The sequence below is a fragment of the Balaenoptera borealis genome, assembly GCF_965194805.1.
Source record: "Balaenoptera borealis genome assembly, chromosome: 14".
Lineage (NCBI taxonomy): Eukaryota > Metazoa > Chordata > Mammalia > Artiodactyla > Balaenopteridae > Balaenoptera > Balaenoptera borealis.
The window spans coordinates 5,152,599-5,175,106 of record NC_138875.1 but is presented as its reverse complement, the minus strand read 5'-3'; the positions used below and the strand labels follow the sequence as shown (position 1 = coordinate 5,175,106).

At 40.8% G+C, this 22,508-nt stretch overlaps 1 protein-coding gene across 6 annotated transcripts in view; it reads right to left on the bottom strand.

Annotated features, from left to right (window-relative positions):
- The window catches only part of NETO1 (neuropilin and tolloid like 1), a 101,140-nt gene extending 81,205 nt beyond the window's left edge, over window positions 1–19,935 (bottom strand). For 5 of the 6 annotated variants that reach the window (XM_082355253.1, XM_082355254.1, XM_082355250.1 and 2 more), the window contains exons 1-4: window positions 19,657–19,935; window positions 17,567–17,620; window positions 17,192–17,329; window positions 12,487–12,735 (exon numbers count right to left, since the gene is read on the bottom strand). In XM_082355253.1, the coding sequence (XP_082211379.1) occupies window positions 12,487–12,735; window positions 17,192–17,329; window positions 17,567–17,620; window positions 19,657–19,684 (469 nt within the window). In that variant the 5' untranslated portion in view covers window positions 19,685–19,935. Of the gene's footprint in view, window positions 1–12,486; window positions 19,234–19,656 lie in introns of those variants that run through there. The other variant, XM_082355255.1, reaches the window with a different exon arrangement.
- Between the last annotated feature and the right edge of the window lie 2,573 nt (window positions 19,936–22,508).

The following is a 22,508-nucleotide window of genomic DNA, read 5'->3' as shown; positions in this document are numbered from 1 at the left end:
ATTTTGAATGACTGCATTTATCACGTATTTTTCTGCTGGACAATTTCATTAAGAAAATTGGGAGATGTTTTATCTAATAAACAATCCAAATACTTTTGATAAGAAAGTAATTATTTTTTATAAATGTGTAGGATATATTTAATAGAATATTTTCCAAAATTATTTCCCCTTTTGTATCCCTACCATCTTAATTGTAGCCAAGAGTGAATACCATTGCTATTTTACAGTATTATAGCTTGCAATTGCAATTAGCATAAATCCAATAGAATCAAGCAACAGATAAAGTAGTAAATACTGTCTGAATGACAAGGAAATAATGAATAGAGAAAAGTAACTCTTTTCTTTTCTCCCTCCCACCCCTGGCCTCTTCATTAAATTAAACAAAATGTATTTCCTCAAATCTTGCGGGACACTTGAAATCATCCTGATAATTGAGATATTATGTATTCAAAAGTAAGTATAAATAAATGATGTCATTCCTAAAAGGGAGTATGGCAAAGTCATACAGAAAGAAAATGAAAATATTATTAAATGATCTGTCATTTAATATGCAGTACAGCTCACGTTTACCCTTGCACCTTTCAAAAGTATCCCAGGGAAGCTCATCTTTTGTAACCAATCTCATGGAAGTAGGTCTCTCCGTAATTCAGGAAAAGGTGCCTAATCATTGGAAGACTCCAAGCATGAGACAGAAGAAATAGTCTTCCCTTATTTCAAAAAATAAAATGCATTGCTAAAGTTCACCTATACTCAAAGAAAAACTGATGCCAATTGATTACCGGCTAAAATTGTCCAAAAAGAAGAAGCCAAGACCAAATAAAATGTAAAATTCCAAAATATATAATTTTGTATTCTAATTTACTTCGACAAGAGTATTAGCTCAAACTCATATAATGTTCTATTTTAATTTTTGGATGTCATAACTAGTTGGGGTTTTGTGCTTAGTCCTCTAATTAGCTCACTTCTTCACCTTCCCTGGCTGCTCTTCTGTGTGTCAGCTCTAAATTGCTAACAGCCTTTGCAATGTGCCCACAAAGATACCACACGGTATTTCTCTTTCGACATCTTTAAAAACAAACATAGCATTTTCTATTCTTTTATTCTCCAACAGAAGTTATGACATAATCACCAAATCATTAAGGATGGAAACTTCAGTCATTTCTACTTTTCTTTCTCAACATGCACATCTAATGGGTCACTAAATCTTACTGATTCCAAATTTTTTTTTTCACTACATTGCTGCACACGCTACTCTCACCTTGGTTCTTACAGTTTCTTACCTGCATTGTTTTAATTGTTTATCTTTGTTTCCTGTGCTTCTATTCTCTCTTGACTCAATCCATCCTCCACATTCTGAAAAATCACAGGCCTGCAATAAAGGTCTCAAAAATTGCAATTCAATTTAAAATATTAGTATATTTCCCACTTCACCTAAAATTATGTATGTATCATTACCATGGCTTACAAAACCATTCATTATCTGAATCAGTCTCACCTCAACTTCTCTCCTTTCAAAGCCACACATCCACTTTCCAAATGGTCTTGACTACCTGCTATATATTTTACCAACTTCTCTATACCTGGTATCTCACTCGTTCTACCTTCTTTGGTTACTTAACTCCATTCATTCATTCATTAACTCATTTAGATATTCATTCATATAAATTTCAGTAAATATCAGCTAATGCTAGACACTGAAGAGGCTCTAGAAATGTTAAAGGGATAAACCAAAGCTCCTTCTCCTTGAGAAGTTTGGTATGACGTGTTATAATGCATGTCACAAGGGCATGATGGAGCTAAGGCTGGGTGAGCACAAGAGGACACATGATCCATCCAGAGGATGCAGTGAGGGGTGTGCAGGCAAATGCCACTGAGGTGCACGTCTCGCGCCACATCTGGTGATGCCGCCACTTATCCTTTAGGTGCCAGCACTCTGTGCACTTGCCATGGCACTCACTATATTGGGTATAAGTATTCATGTCCTCAAATACACGATAAGTTCCTCAAGAGCAGATTCTGCATCTCAATCATTCTCATATCTCAGCACTTAGTGTACAGTCTGGACCAATTATGGGTCAATCATCTTTTACTGTTGTTGAATGAACCTATGAAATGATGACTCAGAGGCTTAGATGTGATCTCAGGGAATATCATGTCACATGGGAAGTAATGTTAACATTTTGACTCCATCGTTAGGTAGCAAAATCCATAATGATAACGTGTCAAATGCTGGTCTCATGAGGAAACTGAAACTCTAAGACATTAAGGAAACTGCTGTTGCCAAAAGTCACATAATGAGAAGGTTTCCAAGCCAAAACTTAGACAATCTAGCACTATGGCCCATATTTGACCATGTTTAATAAAAGTATTTATATATATATACACATATATATATATGTATATATATATATATGTACACGAACATGTAATATGAAACTATTAGAAAACCATGAAACTGAGAAAAACAGGTTTATGCAGAAACGAACAGCTGGAGGCCCATACAGGTAGGCTACCACGAAGATTTCGCGTAGTGCCAGTATTCTCTGAAAGGAACTGGGCATTCTCCTGTACATTTCAAAGGAAATACCAAAACCAAACTCTTTTCAGTTAAGTATGTATTGTAAATTATGGCCTCAAATTATTAGTTTTTTCCCTGATGAGGAAAGATAGGTTACATTGAAAATAACTTGAAAACATGAGGAACTTTTCTAGAACATGGGTACCTCACAGGCGTAAAAGAACATTTCGTCCATAGATAATGAGAAAACATACCAAATCACATCCTTAGAACCAATTTGCCTTAAGTTAACAAAAAGCTGGGCTTTATTGTGGGTTACTTTATGATCTAAAACGGAGCATGTAAGTTGTTGTTAGAAGAAAAACCGATATCCAATTCAAGCTAGACGTGAAAAGTTTGGCCCAAAGAACATAAATACCAACACTGACATTTTGAACAGGAAACTGAACACCCTATTTATTCATATAATCACTACATTTCTCCTATATCAAGGGCTCATAAATAGTTAAGATGGAAATGATATCTGAATTTTTTTCTAGAAAATGTGGGAGCAGACCAAAAAAATGGGGCTGGCAGAGTCAGGAGTCATAATGTAGAACCTAGGGACTCAGCAGCCTGTGAATAGAAGGTGGTAAGCGGTAGGTAGAAGCTAGTGGGAGACACATTGCCTATGAGTTGTCAAGGAAAGAGGTATATAGCCACTGCTCAGAGGACTGAGACGAGCTGAGAAGGAATGGGTGGGCACAGAAGCACAAGAAGAACCAAGAAGTTAACAAGTGAAATGGACAGAATGGAAATGATATAAATGGTAAAACAGTTGTCAACAAAAAATAAGCATGATTGTATTATTTTTAAATGATAATCTTCCTTTAATTTAAAATTGAGATGTAAATATTATTTGAAAATGCTTATTAAAGGAAAGTAATTTACACATGAAAAATAGCTAAGAATAATTTTTTCACCAGTTAAACAATTATCTACGACAGCAGATCTCTGCAAGCCTGGTTCATTTTCATGCCCATGGAAACCCTCTATTTCAGACTCTACCTACCATTCCCATACAACCCCCATCTCTGCTTTCCTAGTTCATCAGCACAGCCACTGACCATTCTACAAATTCTACCTTGTTTGCCTGCCAAATCCGCTAAAGGAAATACACTTGCCTTTCAGACTGCACCAGCAAGCATAACAGAGTCTGGGAATGTTTTAAGGTAGTACTGATCTCTGTATCTCATTTCTCTTTGAATCACTTAGAGAAATTCCTTGGGGCTTTGAAGTGCAAATTTCAGAAGAAAAGTTCCAAGGGAATAGAACTGTCTTCTGATTTGGGTTATGATCAATAGACAATAGAATATAAGTGACATATGTATGACTAATATGTCCTTCTGCTTAAAAAAGTCAAGTTTAGTTCTTTTGTGGCGCTTGCCTTGCTGATTGTGAATAGTCCTACTATATTATAATCACTCTGTAATTCTTGTGGTAGTCTGGTTGAAGTGAGGTGTCTGAAATCAGTTGGAAAGGGAAAATGCCATAAGGATGTATTGAAGCAGAATTTCAAGCAAGTCAGCATAGCTGTGGAATGGTGGGAATCTAGCCAAGTGAGCAAGCAAGAACAGACAGCACAGCTCTTTTGAAGCAAAGGCATCAGGCAGATATGCCATGAAGAGGCAGAGGTTTAAAGAGTGCCAGGTTCTACAAATAGCTATTATTGCCACAAACAAAAATACCACCATCCCATGCATATCTTTGGAAAGGATCGCAAGTTGCTATTTTGTTGGGGTTTCTGCCATATTTATGCATAAAGATGGCATTTACATAAAATCAAAAGATATATATAGAGAGAGAGAGAGATACATACATACATATAGAAATAGAGTATCAATTTATGTATAGGAAAGTCCAGCTGAGAGCATTGGATATTTTATATCTGGAACAAAAGTATTTTAAAATTTTGAATTGATAGACTCAAATTGTTATACTCTCTGTCTCAGTGGTGAATTCTTACATCATTTGTTTACTTTTTACATCACTTCTCATATCTTAACACATATTTTAAACATTACTTACTTGCTATATTAATTTCCTTTTGCTCCTATAACAAATTATCACAAGTTTATCAAAACAACACAAATATATTATCTTACAGTTCTGGATGTCAAATCTGAAATGGGTCTCGCTGAGTTAAAATCAAGGTGTCTGTAAGTGTTGTTCCTTTTCTGGAGGCCCCAGGAGAGCATCCGTTCCTTGCCTTTCCAGCTTCTAGAGGCTGCCCACATTCCTTGGCTCATGGGCCCTTCCATCTTCAAAGCCAACAATGGCCATATGAGTATTGGTCACATTGCATCACTCCAACACTGACTTTTTGGCCTCCCTCTTCCACATAGAAGGACTTTCGTGATTACCTTGGGCCCTCCCAGATAATCCAAAGTTGTTGTTTTAAAGTAAATTGATTAGCATCCTTAATCCAATGTACTATCTTCAATTCCCATTGTTGTGTAGCCAAATATACTCACAGATTCCAGGGATTAGATCAGACACTTTTTTTTTTTTTTGAAGGGGGAAGGGCATTACTCTGTCTACTACACACGATTTTTCTCTTCTTATAGAAATTGAACTCATTGTAGGGAGGACAGTGTCTTGTACATACTGTATTTTTACAGTATTAGCATAGTAAGTCAATAAATATTTGTTGAATACATGTAAGTGGCAAATACAGCCTAGTGAAAATTAAGTTATTCTGTGAATTCACTTTAAGAATAGTTACATGAGCTATACTTAAATAGCTATAATGGCATACAAATTATAAAATATAAAAAACATTTTTGGTCAAGAAAATAACACTGTGGGTTGTTTTCCTGATAATTATTTGATTTATTTTGCACAGAAATAAAATAATAAGCCTCAAACTATCAGCAAATTATTGTGAAAAAATGTTAAAAAAGAAAAGCCTAGATTATAATATTTTCTTAGGCAAAATATGTGGGATGTTATCATTTGAAAAACATACTTCTTGAATACGCAATAATAAGTTAAATGTTAGCGTTTTCTAGGAGAAGATTTTACCAAAAAGCCTGATAACTATGGACACCTAGAAAAAACATGAGAATGCAAAATGGAGATAGAACATATGCATTATTTCTTCATTTTGTTTCTTGACTGTTTCTCTGGCTCAAATGATACCATTTCTCTTTAGGACAATTTTAGTGAAGGGTGGACACTGGTCCTTGGATGTTGGCACAACTGTGTGATTGGGTCCAGAGGCGATGTTATGATTGATCAATGCGTGATCAGGGCTAGTCCGTAAGACCCTCTTGTGGGAATTAGTAAATGGTACCCATTGCTGGATATGGGTCTGCTCCTGGGCATATGAATGTGAAAGGAATCAGCCCTTCTCTCTCCCTCAACCTAGTGTCCTTAACATGACAGCTGTACGCAGCAGCCCTGGGGAGAGGGATGGTGTTGGTGACCGGAAGCAACTGGCCACAGAAGAAGTTAAAGAGACACGTGTGTTAGGAACGAGGAATAATTGTGGGAGATCGAGGAGAAAGAAATTAGTTTTTCCCTTGAGTACCCAGCACGTAAGTCACAGGTTCCAAGTCATGAGAGCATTATACATACAACTGACCAGGTCAGTACAGCAGATATTTGAGAACAGGAAATGAATCATACACTTCCAGCTCAGGAGGACTGAAAAGGCAGATTTTTATAATAGAGGTTGAGGGACGGAAGACAAATCATTGTCTTTTTCATCACTGTGAATTAATAGGCATTTCAGGCAACATGGGAAAGGTGAATTTTAAAATTCATACACCAGTAATGGTGAAATATGGGTGATACAGTATTATCCCTTAATTACATTTCTTACATTTTCTCTAGATCATTGGTTCCTTTATCTTTAAAATAAAAAGGCTGAGTGAGATGAACTTCAAGGTCTCTTTCAGATCAAAAGAAAATACATACCTACAATGGAAATATACCTGAGACTCCACGTGGTCCAGTCTCAAATGTACCATATTCAAAAACATGCAGTCCAACAATTAACCACTAAATAAATATAAACACACCTAAACACTTTGCTCCACCTTTCCAGGAAACAACAAGATAAGGAAGGCATTCTTTCCATACAGGAAACTTCTTTAAAAATCTTCCTTCTCCTTTGCTACTGCTTTCAATATTCTCTGTACAGATGGGAGCTAATCCTGGAAATTTTCTCTCCCACTCTCAGCTTCTCTCCTGAACACCCACCTAGACCAAACAGCATTCCCTCCCTCCCTCCCTCTCTCTCTATTCCTCAGCTCTCCCCATGAGCCCTCTTTTCTACACATCAGATCAACCAAGTCACAGGCCAGGCAGAAGAGAGTAAGGATAGATGAAATTGCCCTTACACGAATATCTTTGGTAACTATTACACGTTGATAATTTTGTCCCTACCGTGACTCTCAAGTTTTTAATTTCATTTCTTGAAAAATAAGCCTCAACGAGAAATGTGAATTTGTTTCATACGTTTTCCATTTGACAGCCTTTAGAATATTTTGGGTCTACCGTGTAAATATAATAGAAAGACAATACGATACTATCTGACCGAAGTGTATTCAACCTTTTATTTCTATGTTAAAAATAAAGTAATCAGATAAAATCCTTAATTTAACATTAACCTCTTTTACTTCTTTCATCTTTTAGTGCAAAATTCAAATTAAAGTTTAGGTGTTGAAAAAATGATATCAATAGATAGGTGAAATATTTCTTTTCTTTCTCACCAAAGCATATATCTGAACTCTGATTTTCTAGACAAGAAAATTTAGGAATTTTCAACATGGTTAATACTCACACATGCATTCACATTTCAGACAGAAAGAGGAAAAGCACTGCATTAGATAATTAAAGTAACATCAAGTCCATGGCCATACTTTACCTAAATAATGTATTTCATTTACTATGCATGGAAATCTTTCTAAAACACTCAATTTAAATCACTGTACTGCAGTGTATCCTTTGCATTGCCTTTGAAGTCAATCAACGTGGAGTTTGTGAGGAGGCTAGGAGCTGGGCAGAATGTCCCTAAAACACTTTGGGCTGCTCAGATGAAAGGTGCTGAGTACAAAGTATCCTAATTATTTCAACATAGTTAACAACTCCACTCACTCCCAAGCCAATACCTAACTCGACCTCACCTATTTGGTACTTTGAGGCATAATCCTTAAATTAAATTTCTCCAGTAGGGTGTGTGTAACCTTGTTTCATAAAACTAGTTCAGAAAAAATAACATCAAAAGAGGAAGATTCCAAAATCATCACATTCTAGGTCTGTAAAGAGGAGAAAACCTCTCCATTAGGAAGGAAAGCACAAGACTAACAAGAGATATTTGTTCCTACAGAGATTGAAAGGGTTACTTTCCCCAAGACTAGAACGTCCTGGATGTTCTTCTTTCTTAATATCTAATAAAGCCCTTGATAACGCCTCTGGACTGGGGACACAGCGAGTACAGTTACAGGTTTCCTCCTTAGTTCATATTTTCAAGTAACAAAGAAAATTGAGGCATGGGGGCAGCTGGATGGAGGGAAGAGTTAACCTCTACTTAAAAGGCATTCTCAGTATAAGTAAAAAACAACAAAAAAAAATGTAGATTGTGGAGAGATGGTATTCCCTCTTCTAAACTTCCATTCAAATTTAAAAATTCATTTAAAAATACATTTTAAATTCTAATAACAATTCATTTAAAAATTACCAACTATGGTATGTTCTCTTTTTTTGATTTATCTTAAATAATTTTATTTACATTAGTAGTAACAAAAACCATGTTGTATCCTTTTCAAAAATTTAAGCATTACTGATAATGCTGATAGAAGTTCACTGTAGCTCTCTCTTGGTCCCTTCAGTTCCTTCTCATCCACCCCACTCCAACATCATCTAAGGTAATCATCGTTACGAGTTTGGTGAATGTTATTCCAGTATTATTAAGGTAATTTCATTATAAAATATTTTCTCATGATTCATTTTTCTATAATACATTTGGTTTAACTGTTTTTAAGGAAAACATTATTAAGATGAGAAAACAGTATCAGTCTATTGCAATGAACACTTCTATATGTTTTCTCGTTAAATTATCTGTGGCTTATCAAATTTTCCATCATGTAACTTTTAAGATTGTCAGTGATTCTGAGATTTCTCTTCGCGGAAGTAGGAGAGCGTATGTTGAGGAGACCTCACAACACACCTGTGCTTGCACGGGAATAAGAGAGGGTTTCCCAACAGGCATCACCCGGAGGCTCCCACCGGGGCTCTGGGTTCCTTGGCCCTTTTTCGAACCTCACACTGTCCTTCATTCCTGCAGGCCCTGGGGGTTTCACAGGCTGACCTCTCTGACTGTTGCTCTGTCTCACAATCCTTCTTGTGCATTCTAGACTACACGCCTAGGTGATTCCTCATTGCGCTGTGGACCCAGCTAATGGCACGGTATCTACCATCAACCGCATCCGTAACATAAAAACTGCGGGGTCATCAAAATGTGTCAGAAGATGGAAAACCCCTTTAAGTGTGTATCTGTGGCATCGTCTCTGGCTCTGCCTTCCTGCCCTCCAAGTCCACACATGACCTCCAGTTGGCTAGTTCTCATCGACCACCAGTTCAGAAGTAGCTCCTAGGAACACAGGAGCTAGGGATTAAAAGGCTATGTTTTAAAGTTGACTAGGAAAGGAAGTCAAAGACATTCAGATATTAAGAGATAGAAACAAGTTTGGAGATAAGAGTTGACACAAATCAGTGTCCCGGTCAGGCAAGGCCGAAGCTGAAGACTGGACTTGGGTACTGACCCATGGCAATTTGGGATCTAGAGCATCATTGGGAAAAATGAGCCATGTTATAAAGATGAAGCATCATGTACCTTCGCTGGATGCTGTTAAACATGCTTCAATATTTGGATTTCACACTCACTGTACAATGTTCTGATTATAATCTGGATGCCCATGTATGGTCGCTTACAAGAAACACTGAGCTGTGTGATTCTAAGAATTCTTACTAAAAATGTATGTACGTTTATATGTGTGTACATATATGTATGTGTACATGTATATATGCATATTCATATGTATGCATATATATATATATTTGTGTACATTCGCATGTATGTATATATGTATATTTAGCTTGGTTAATGTGATTCATTCCTAAGAGTGGGTACATTCTCACTGTGCTGACAACAAGTTTCTGGGACTGTAAATTAAGATCCAGATCCCAGATTATGGTAAATTCTCAAAAATAATAAAGACCACCTAGCCTTCCTACTGCTATTTCTGCCCTAACATATTTTATGACTGCTATCAGAAATAACTATAACCCTCATGTAGAGACTTAGGCCCACTTAAACCTAATAAGGAAAAGTGACATCGTGTAGGTATTAGTTTTGCATATCCATCCCAAAAAATCAGGGAAAGAGAGGTTGTAATTTAAAAAATCTGGGTCACTTGCTCTCCCAATAAACTATGCCAAGCCTCCTTTACTTTTAAGGAACACGTGATCAAATTAATACAATAATAGCGCTCAACAGTTGAGATCTTATAGGAAGTGAAAAAATCCATAAATATGCATTGGTCGATAATCAAACAGTCTTCAAACAATCTTGTGAGTAATCAATATTATTCCTACTTTAAAAATAAAAATATTGATGGAATAGAACATGAAGGATCATGTCCAGAGTTTACAGCAAGCAAGAAATAAGAAAGCTAGAATTAGAAGCCCAATCTGCTTCCAAAACCAATGTTCCTCACAGCCGTGCTGGAGTCCAGTTCTCGGGGTGACTTGGTGGGAAGATCTCTCCTCCAATGTGCATCCCACTCTGGGGCCCTCGAGATTCCAGCAATGCTTTATCACGTAAATGATTAAGTAGACTTGAGGAACTCTCTCAATTCCCACAGGTCACCGCTTGAAGCATACCACCAAGTAAAAATGAAGCCCAAGTTAAACTAAAGCCTGCCTGACTCCTTATTCCCTAAATGCTGTCTAAATGATCACTGATCCCTACCCCCTTCCTCCTACATTAACTAAGTGGCTTCCTCAATATTGCCTCTTTATGGAATGAGTTGTAGATTACTGCGCCACTCAGGCAATGTCCTTGGGCCATAGCGTGTCAACTTGTGCAGTCATGGAAGTTTTACACAACTCCTTTTCAGGGTCCTACTTTCCCCTCCGATGCCAAGTGTAGGTTTCCCGGCACACTTCACTCAAGCTTATCTGAGTGACAGCAGAAGCCTCACTCTATCCTTAACTCATTCTTAATTACATGGAATCATCTCCTCACATTCCCTTCCGATACAGATGTTCCTGGTAATAAAATCTTCTCCTTCTACAGATGAAGCAAGGTGGGTCTAAAGAAACAAGGCACAAAGGACAATGCTCGGGAACAAAGAAGCTTTGGAAAACCTAGGATATCAGATTGAATGCCACCATTTACGTATCTCAAGTAGAGCTAGAAACGTGGATAGAATTGCTTAAGCTGATAAAGTATGTTAGTTGACCCTACATTTCTAATGAAACTACAGTTTTAGATCCTCACACTGTTCCCATGATCACCAATCTCAAGGTGAAAATATAACTTACAAAAAGCCTAGATCATACCATGTGCCATTATTTTTAGGTCTTAGCTATACTCAAAATAAGCAGTTAAGAAAAAAATATATATATATATATTTCCATTGAAAACTCTAGCACTAATAAAGTAATCTCAGTGTTTACACCTTTCCGGAACACATCAAATTAGCTTGATTGCCACATGTGAAATACCCATGACTTCTGTGAACAATCCAATATTAGCAAAGCATAATAAAAACCACAATCTCTTAGAAATATTATAAAAATATTCCTAATGTTTAAGGCTAAGGCATACGGTAGGGTTAACATCTTACTTATTTTAAGTATTATATTATTAAACCATAATATCATAATAAAAGTTATCATTAATCTTATATTAATTATTTCAAAAATGTTAGTGCTTGAACTGAGCATCGTAACCCTGCTCTGATGTTACCTCTGTAACATGGAATGGAAACTTGAACAAATTTTACATATATTCCAATTTAATTTATTGTCTTTTATAACCTGAGTAAAACAATATGTACAAACTTAAAAAAAAATGTAATTATAAATAAATAATGTCCTTTATGTAAGTTGAGTCGTTTTTCCATTAAAAAAAGTGACTTCATCAAATCTCAAATTGCTTCAGCCTGAAGTTCTGGCAGTTTAAAAATATAACCAATTTTTATTGTATTAAATGATAACTCATCATAAAGTGAGCCAGTCAACATCACAGACCCTTTTTAATATTAACAGGTTAAAAGGAAAATTGACATAGAATAGATAATTATATAATAACAGCTAATGGGTGCCAGACCTTGCAAATGGGTATTTGGCTGCTATGGGACTCACTTTTCCTTTTATCACAACTCTTAGGAATTTGCATTTCTAAAAAGAGATTAGACTGACTGCTTTATACTAAGACCCATTTGCTTTAAAAATTATTATTTTTAAAAAAAAGAAAAAAAATTATAATTTTCAGAACAAATGAATTTTTTATTCGAGTTCTCCAAAGATCATTTTGATGGATACATTTTACAGTATTGCAATTGCCTTTTCAAGTTTATTGGGATTCAATGCATAATTAGTTTCTCTGTTACAGATGGCCTCTCAAATTACACGTTTCAGCATAATGGAAGTCCAACTAATTAACTGTGTTGCTGATGACCATGTAGACCCCTGAGTCACTACGCTGTACCTCTAGTGTAGGCTAAATTTTAAAGAAAAATTATTTTCCTTTCAGAAATTATGAAATGAAAAGAGAAAGTATTGTAGGTTCGGTTTTAAATAGAACCGGGAAGCTCTTTGGAAATAATAAAGTTGTCTTACAAAAGTTCTTATAGTATGAAGATAGAAAACCAAGGAAGAAAAAGATATAGGGAAAAAAACAAGTCCTCACTTACCAGGTGTGAAATTGTATCGAGCTGAAAATCCCATAGATTCCAGCTCTCCATCAGCAAAAAATTTAATCCATAGAAATCTTCCACTGGATTTTATTACAGGTGGATTTTGTTGTCCACAAAAACGCCCAATTATTGGAGAAAATCCAAAAGGTCCATCTCGAACTTCAATATGATCAAATTTGCACTCCCAAGAAGGTTCAATAGAGTACTTTTCATCAAAATAAAGTTCAATGCACTGTCTTGGGGCAGCTGAAAAAAAAAAAACAAACGAAAGATTATGTCTAGAAGGTCCTTTTTAAATCTGTAGTTTGGCTTCTCTGATTCTACTTCAGATTTTATCTGTATAACTCCTATCAAATTTTGATTGTGATATGCATAGAAACGCTAAGCAAGTTTGTTATTCCTAGCATCCTAAGAGATAATATTTCCATAATAATGTCTAAGGGATGATTCTTAAAACTGATGACGTTGCACATAATATTATCTGATATAAAATGACCACTTCAATATCTAACACAGAATGAACAAATCACAGTAGTTTTGTGAAAGCCTGCTGACTCAGGTTTAAAAAGTAGAGAGGCATCTCTCTGTCACTTTTCCCACATCTTCAGGAGAATCCAGTTTTAAGGTCAGAAACTTGAGAACTGTTCAGCATGGAGTTAAACCATTCAAATAGTCCCAATTAGATGTCTTGATTAGATTGAAGTGTGTGTGGAGGGATATTAAGAGTAATTTTCCTAGAACACAAATATTATCATGTCATTCTCAGGTTTAAACTTATTCAGCAACTCTCTATCAACTATAGGAAAATGATCAAATTCACTTGACATATAGGTTTCTTACAAGTATCCAACAACTCACCCTGCCAGGGTCTTTTCACCTCACATACAGCCAAAGTTCAAGCCACTCCAGGCATATCATGTTTTCTAGGACACCATGCTCTTTTAGGCTTTCGTGTGTTTTCCCACTTTCTTGAGTACGTATATACCTCCAAGCCAACTCCTGTTTATGTGGGAAAATCTTGCTTAAAAAAAAAAATCTCCTCTCTACATCTCCTTACTAAAGACGAAACCCATATCTATTCACCTTCTTTTTTCAGCGTTCAAGCACAATACTTGTCATTGAGAATTTCTCAAAAAAAAAAATCTTTGTTGGGTGAATTATAAATGAACTTATCTTCGTAAATGTGTTTATAGCTCTTTAAATAATCATGGAAGAGCCCGATAGGGTGAGCAGCTCCATAAACCTCCACACGGATGCATTTGCTAGTGCCCTTCCATTCTTCCCTTGTCATGGCCAAAACTGTTCAAAATTCTGGCATTCCAGGCTGATATTCAGCCAGAGTACCCCCAGAATAGCCATTACAGTTGTTGAAATATCCACACGTTTATCCTAGTTAGTAAACTGCTGTCTTGAGTTCTTCAGTTGCTTTCCAGCCACTTGATCCTCTTTAAAGACCAATCCCCTCCAGAAACTTGAAAGTTAAGTCCTGGCACGGCAGGGCCTGCTTCCCACGTGGTCAGCAATCATTCTGAATGACTACAGTCCCCTCCACACCAGTTCTTAAATATATATTGAATATCACCCTTGAATGGCTTTAAAACTAAAGCCTTGCATGCATGGGTATCAAAATGTATATACAGTTGAGATACATGATTACGTGAAAATTAGAGACTTACAAAATAAAATACAATCCTGATATTCTCTGGCTTTTCCTTCACAGTCTGTGTTGACTTTCTCCTTACTCTGCCCTCCCTTACATGTTATTTTCCAGAAATCTATTCTATGTCTTCTTTCCTCTCTTTCTAGACCAGGGCTCTGGATGCCACTAGCATTTCAATGGAAAGAGATTATAATATAATGATATCTGCAGCTCCATCTAAGCCCAATTAAATCAGAATTCCTGGAGGCAGACCCAAGTATCTGTATTTTCCAAAAGAGTTGAAGTGCTCCAAATACCCTTTGGGTAATTTTATTCATACTAGCAGCCTCAACAGCAATCACCTATAAATATATATTTTTATCCCAGAACTATCCACTGAACTAAAGATCACACATCCAATCTCTTCATGAGACATCTCCATAAACACCAAATGGAACACATTATTTTTCCTTTATCCCCCCCTTTCTCCGCCTCTATTCCTTAACTGACATGGCAATTCCATGTAACACATCACCAAGCCAAAACTTTAGAACAGTCCTGAGATTGCCTATTCTCTCATCCCTACATCTAGTCACTCAAGGCTCGGTTTCCCAAACACCTCTCGTTTGTTCCCTCGACTCCACCATCAATGTCACTTCTGTAGTTCAGGCTTTTCCTATGGTTTACTCCGTCTTTCACAATAGTTTCAGCTTATGTTCTCTTCCTCCAGTTTCTTCATCAAAATCTCACCTTATTATTTTTCTCAAGTTATTTCAGTGGCACTCGCTTGTCTATAACATAAAGTCCAAACTTGCCTGGGTGGCAGATGGATGCCAAGCTCTCCTTTATCTGAGGCCACCTGCCCTTCAGACTCCTCTCTCGCTGCTCTCCTCACCCTCTGCAGACACCCTATGATACTACACGTGTGTAACCAACCTCGCCGCGTCTCTGAACCTCTGCACATGCTATTCTACACAGAGGACGATTATCTCCTGAATGTTCTTTAAAACTGAGTGTAAGCATCTCTTCCTCCTTATAGACTTCTTGTCTTTCTCCTTATTCCAAAACTGCTCATCTTGGGGCCACTTTAGATTGCTTACTGAAAAAAGCACAGCCCCCAGACCACATCGTAAGTTCCATAAGGCAAGTACCATGTCTATTTTGTTCAATACTCTCTAAACAAGAGTGGTTCAGTAAATATTTGCTAAATGAATGTATGAATGGAAAAAAAGACAAGTATGAAGTATTTCAAGATGGGCATAGAAGTATGATTAACAGTGACAGGAGGTTCTATTTATTTCCCAACTTTAAGTTTTGTCCTTGACATGACTACAAATGAATGCAAATATGTGCATGACATTAGAATCAAATGTTAGCAATGCATTTAAATGATCAATAAGAATAAACATGAAAGCACAATTAACATGCAAAGATTTTCTTCTGAATTACAGGAGAATTAGTTGATGTTATTCTTTTTAATAATTTGTAGTTTCGAAATACTGTTGCTTCAAAACACAAATTATGTTATATGAAGTTAAGCAAGATATTTAACCCTTCTGTGCCTCAGTTTCCTTATATGTACAGTAGGGACAACAAAAATACCAAATTTCTACGATTAAATATTTATGTATATGTATATATATATGTATATATACACAAGTTGTCCCTAGGTATCTGCAGGCAGCAGGGGAGAGGGGAGGAGGATGGTTCCAGGACCCTCCTTGGACACCAAAATCCAAGGATACTCAAGTCTCAAGTCCCTTACTTGGCCCTCTGTATTTGTATCTGTGGGTTTTCACATCCTCAAATTCAATCAGCCGAGGATCTTAAACTAGTACTACACGATACAATTATACAGTATATGTATTACTACATATAACAGATATGTAATATTAACTTGATAGAAAGAACAGCTAATTTTAACCCAGAATTTCCACATTTCAGTCTCCTTTTCTATCGATCATAAGGAGAAGAAAAACTGCCAGAGCTCAGTTTCTCAGCTTTATGCTTTTATTATCAGAGCTTATTCCTCTCTCTTCTTCTTGTAATATGGTGTATCTTTGCTAAAAGTTCAACTTGAAGCACGACAAGAAGAGAGGAAAGATCTTGGTCCAGAAATTACAAAAAGAATCATTTCTAAATGAAATTCTTGAAATCAGTTAACCAGAACATCTTTTAATTTGAAAGATCTATCAAATTAACATGTCCCTTGCTTATAAGTAAACAGTGAGCATAAATACCATCTTTGTTAAGGTAGCTGTGTGTGTGTGTGTGTGTGTGTGTGTGTGTGTGTTGGGGGATCACAGGGGTTGGGGAGGTTGAAAGTTTTGGGCTATTAAGTACTAACACATAATATTGAAAACTTCTAGCACTAGATGAAATGTTCATGTATCGGTATCATCCTTAATAGAGAGGTGTCTACAAGGGTAATGGAAATGGAAAATGTTCAAAGAGAACTGAATCCCTTTTCCAGCACTTTTTATCCTTCAAGCTGGGGAAAAAATGATGAAAAGAAGCATCATCATTTGGAATCCTGACTTTGGCATGAAAGTATGAAAATATCACTTGTGAGCACAAACTGAGGCAAGTGCTATTCAGATTGACGTTCGGAAAATATGATCATAGATGTACTTCCGACAAGAATATGTTTTTTGTGCTTCATATTATTTAAGAGAAAAATAACAAATGTATAGGTTATTACTACTAATTATTAAGCCCAAAAAGTACCAGTTGCCAAAACTGTGACACATTAGGTACTATTATGCTAACCATGCGTCCATTCCATTAATTTAGAATTCCAAATCAATTACATGACCGGTGAAATAAACCGTTGTTGATTTCTTTTTATTTCCCAGAATTTACCTGTTTATAAACCATTACTAATAACTTCAATAATTAGCTGGACTCCAGATTTTACAGCTATTTGATTCACTCAGAGATATTTATGTGTACGGTCTCCAAAACCAATTTTTGTAATGTCTATATGCATATTGTCCATCCAAAGCTTAGAGGTGGCCAGACTTGGCTGAATGTTTTCTCCAGCTCTGGCACTGGCTTCCTCACCTTCTATGATGTAGATGCACTCCCGGTCAGGGGGGTACTTGCTGGGATAGTTCGGAGAGGTGAAGACACCTCCGTCTGCATGTTTTGTCCAACTTCCACACTGCACAGACTTCTGCGTTTCTGAGGTGGTTTGCTTTTCTGGAAAAAAATAATTTTTTTAAAGCCATTATCCAATTTTTTATAAAACTAAAAATAGAGAGGACATTCTTACAATATCCATTAGTAAATTAACTTCTAAATGGTGTCTTAGTCAAAACCAATCAATTATACACACTATAAAATGCTCAGATATTCTGGAATATTAAGAATGTGGGGAAAATAGGACAATGCAAGTGACTGGAGGTCTTCCACTTGCATTTTTCCAAAGAAACACACCTGTTCCTTTCTTGGTTGCCCCAGACAAATGGAGGATGATTAAACTTGCTACAACTGAAACAAAAAAAGAAAAATTAGAAAGCTTAGTGTACACCGAAATGATCAAATGCTATAACAACATAACAACTTAAAGATAAAATGATATCAAAGAAGATTACTTTATTACTTTTAACTGTTCCGAGTAGACTCAGAACTTGCATAAACTGATAAAATGTACAAATTTGTACTGATAAAATGTACAAATGAGGACAACTTAGGAATCTCCTCAGGATGTAATGCCAGTTAGGAATGGCTGAGACCCAAACTCCTAAAGCAAATGCAGACTTCAAGACTAAAGAGTCAATATTGTCACCTACTAATGTCCCATCACAGCAGGATTTCAGGAGTACGTCTGAGCTCCTCTTTGTGAATGACCTTGCTAGCATCTCTAAAGGAATACAGAGGGACAGCAGGTAAAAGGGTGAAAAGGAAAAGTTGTATTTTCATCAACCATGTTATTGTGTTTTAGAAAATAAATACTTAGGCAAAATCTTATGGCAGGTCGGGGAGGGGAACAGAAGAAAAACAGACTAATGTGGATTGAAGGCATTAAGTAGCATAATTAAAAATGTTTCTTATAAAATGATGAACTACCAAGTAACCCCAGTCCTCAGCATTTTCTAAGCTCTGAAATTAATCTCTCCTAGCCTTAACTTTGATTTAATATTCAGTATTATCCAGAAATATTTTATAATTTTGAGAAAGGTTATTTCTATTTTATTGAGTCAGTTTTTCCAGTATCAGAAAGAGGCTCTGATCTGTAACTTAACAGTAAATCTACGAAGACCACTGAAACTTGCCCTTCTGTTTTACTTCCATATCCTTGATTTACTTAATATTTTTACAAAGCCTAAAACTGAGAAAAGTATTAAAGTCATCTAGTCTTCATAATTTCTGATTTTTCATTCTCTATTTCTGTTTTTATTATTGACTTTGTTGCTCGATTACCTAAAAGCTCTAAGTTCCATTAGGTGTATAATCATAAGTCCACTTAAAAACGCATTTGGAAAAGGGAGGGTATAATTCACAATGCTTTCCTTAACTAAAGCTCACTATAGGATCTTACAAATTTATGCTGAAAGATTATTCCAGGAAAAGTATGTGGGCCTTGCGATTAGTATTTGAGAAATGATGTCAATTATTGTACTTTGTACTCTAGCCTGGCTCTCTGCTTTTAGATTAAAATATCAGTCGTTGCTGTTGTCTGTGTTCAGGTAGGAAAAAAACAAGTCTTACTTTAACTTGCCGTGTTTCTACACCTACACACACGCACGCGCACACACCCGGGTGTACAGCCATCAGTATCAAGCTGGAGTTTGGGTGTTTTCACTCTGCTTTTCCTCTTCTGCTGGCATCACATTGTGGAGCGTGTGCTGTGATTAACACAGCGGCAAGGCCGGTCCTTTCACTGCGTGGCATAGCCACCCTGATCCTTGCTTTATACTGTGAGATTTCCACCATATATTTTCTTACACTGCCGTTTACTCGATGACTTCTGACACTATTTTCCTCCAATCCCCCCCCCCCGCCCCAATTGCACGCGCACCACACACTCGTGAAGCAACACTACAGGGCTGTCTACTCTCCGGAAGAGTTGAGGTTGGCCCTCGCCCTCCCCTCGGGGGCTGCGTTCAGGTGAACCACAAACTACCCACGGGGGTGGTGGGCAGGCGGGCCGGCCGAGCTCCAGAAGCCCCCGAAGGGAACTATCAGGCCAGCTCTCTCCCTCTTTCCACCGGCCACCTCGCTCTTGCGCACGTGCCCACCCCCGAACTACTCGCCATGCTCTGCCCCGGGATGTTCCTGCCCACGGAAAGGCTGTTTTCCGCGGCAGGTTCTGCGATCCGGTGACCACCGCCTTGCGCAGCCCGCACGCCGGTTCTATGATGCTGCGATACAGAAAGTTTACATCTGCCCCAGACTCGCCGGGCCTGCGCGGTCCGGCGGGAGCGCGGCGGCGGTCAGGCTTTCCCTGCGCGTTCGGCCACGAGGGAGGGCAGGCGGGGAGGACGGCACCCGGAGAGCCCCGGCGCGGCGGGAAAGGTACTCACTGTGAAACAAACTGCGTCCATAGATCATGTCTGTTCGTTACACCCGAGGCTCCGATCTCCACTAATTCCATTTAGAGACAGGGAGACTTCCAGCGGTCGGGGAGAGGACGGAGTCGAGAGGGGTTTTGGAGATGCAAACCAAGAGCAAATGAAGGGGGGTGGGGGGGGGGAGAGAGAGAGGAAAGGAGGAGATCGGAGCCCACACGGCAGCAAGATCCGGACCCGTGCGTCCTCCGCCCCGGGCTCGCGCTCGCCCTCTCAGCGCCGCGAGGCCAGCAGCATCCTCGCCGTGACGCGCGCCTCACACCCGGGCGCCGGGCGCCACCAGCAGCGCCGCCGGCGGCAGCGCCCTCCTCCTCCTTTGCATCACCGCCGCCGCCGTCGCCGTCAGGAGGGCGCGCGGGCAGTCGGCGCGCGGGCGAGCCCTGGGGCGTCCCGAGCCGGGGCCGGGGCTGGGGCCGGGCGGCGGGCGCGGCGAGCGGAGCGGGGCCCAGTCCGGACCGACGGCAGCCACGGAGCGGACGGCTGCGGCTGGGGCTCGCTCAGTCCCCAGTCTCATACACCACGAGCAGCAGGTCGGAGCAGCCTCCGCGGCAGGATGTCCAGCAGCCCGCCTCTCTCCAGCCCCCGGGGACCTTCCGCTGAGGCATTGAAGACCGGAGGAAGGGGTCCGTCATCGGCTCGCCGGGCTGCGCGCCACCTCTGCGGTCTCGCGGAAAGAGGAGCGGGGGGGTGGGCGTCTGGGAGGAGGGCCGGAGGGTGGTGGAGGGGAACCGAGGTGGCAAAGGGGGGCGGGGACGGGAGGGCGGGGGAGGCAGCGGGAAAATGACTGAGTTACCAGGTGGGCGCCTGAGTCATCGCCTGGGGCTGCGCGGCGCTCCGGGAAGCCCGGCGCCGGCGTGAAATCGGGCAGCTCCGCGCGGCCGGCGCCCCCGGGGCTGGTGCGCAGCGGAATGGGGCGGCGACGGCGGCAGCGGCAAGGACAGCACACCGGCTCCGAACCCGGCGGGGGGTGGGCGGGGGGGCCGGAGGGGGTGGGAGACGGCGGGGGGGAACAGGCTGGGATCCGTCACTCGGCCAACCTGGGCCGAGGGGTCCAGAAGGGCGCCGGCAAAAACCGAGCTGCATCCTTGTGCCGGATAAAAGGCGTGCAAGGGGGAGGGGCCGCCATGTGAAAATCCCTTTCGGGGTTCAAATTTTCACTTTTTAACGATTAGAATTTCCGGTCGATCTGTTGTCCCCCACCCCTCATATTCTATCTGTCTAGGAGAAACGGGTTGTGTCTCCCTTTCGGGGGTGAAGGCTTTGCCATTTACTCCGGTCTCGGGCTGGGAGACGAGGCAGGGGCGCGCCGGAGGCAAAGGCAGCATTAAAAGTTTCGCGTTTTATCACCTGGCCTGACGCGGAGGTCGCCCGCAACAAACTGCTCCTGCAAAGACACGGGCTTCTAGCAATTTTCCTTCACCCTCCCCAAAATATTTAAAACCCCCAAGGCAAACACAGATCACCTCCTACCCCACCCCTTCATGGACAGACGCGCGCGCGCAGCGCGTTCAACTCGGAGAGAAAGAGGAAATTTAAAAAAAAAAAGAAAGAAAGAAAGAAAAAAGAGTTGCTAGGCAAACAGCTCCGAAGAAAACCCAGTTCGTAAAATGCAAATAAGTGAATATGAAGAACAGTAGACCCGGGGCGGCCCGAGGAGGGCTGGAGCGCGCGGAGCGGGGAGTCCCTCCCGGGCGCTGCAGCGCCACCTCCTCCCCTCCCGGCGGCGTCCCGCCCTCCAGCCGCTGCGGACTCCGCCCGCGCCCCCCGGCCGCTAGCCGCACCTCCGGGCCACGCAGAGGCCGTCGACCCCCGGCCCCCGCCTCGGCGGCGCGGGACCCCAGGGGCGCTCAGCCGCAGCCCCCGTGCCTCCCACTCCGCAGACCGGACTGGGGCTCCTGTTGGGGATGATGGCGGTGAGGAGGCGGGCGTAGGGAGAATTAAAAGAGGTAGAAAGCGGAGAGGCGCTTTGCTGCGAAGACTAGGGTCACCTCAAAAGGCAGAAGAGAGAGGAAAGGGCCGGGAGAGTGGCCCGGAGACTGGTGGCTGCCGGGCTGCTGCCGCCGCCGGGCTCCCGGCCTGACCTCCACCTTCTGGCACCTGCTGCCGCGGCTCGGGGCAGCCCGCGTGGGCGCGTGCGTGCGCGCGGGTGCGGGGGAACGCTCGCGGCTGTCCTGCCCTCATTTTCCCAGCAGAGCAGCTGGGAGAGGGTAGAGGTCTACAGGCCAATAATTTGCAATGAGGTCACCCCCAAGGCCGGGGGGAATCCCCGAACCCTGGAAGCAACCTCGAAGACTCCTTCCATCAAGCTTTTGGCCCTTTGATTCCCGGAAGCTGCAGGCCCTCGACGGTGGGGTAAAGTGATCAAATAGAGAAGGGCGCGCGCGTGCTTGCGTGCGGGCGTGCGTGTGTGCGTGTGTGTGTGTTTCCGTCCATTTAATGAAAAGTGGGTAGATGGGGCAGGATGGAATGGAGAGCTAGAGCGAGAGAAGGAGAACGCCAGACCAAGAGGAAAGGGGAGGGGAGAGAGGGAGAGAGAGACACGCAGAGACAGAGAGAGAACACAGAGAGGGAGAGAGACTGCGCGCCCGCAGAATGCCAACTCCATCTGAACTTGGTGCCTGCAAGAGGAGCTACAGGCTCGAGAAAGGAGCAAGGGGTGAGCTGACGGATGGAGAGCCCGGAGGAGCGTCTCAGAAAATCCGTGTGTATCTGCCCACGTATGTAGTTGTAAAAGGATCACAGGGGAAAAATAGCAGAAGGTCCCGAGGGAGTTGTGTGACCCACGTGCGGTTCTTGAGCCAGCGCGG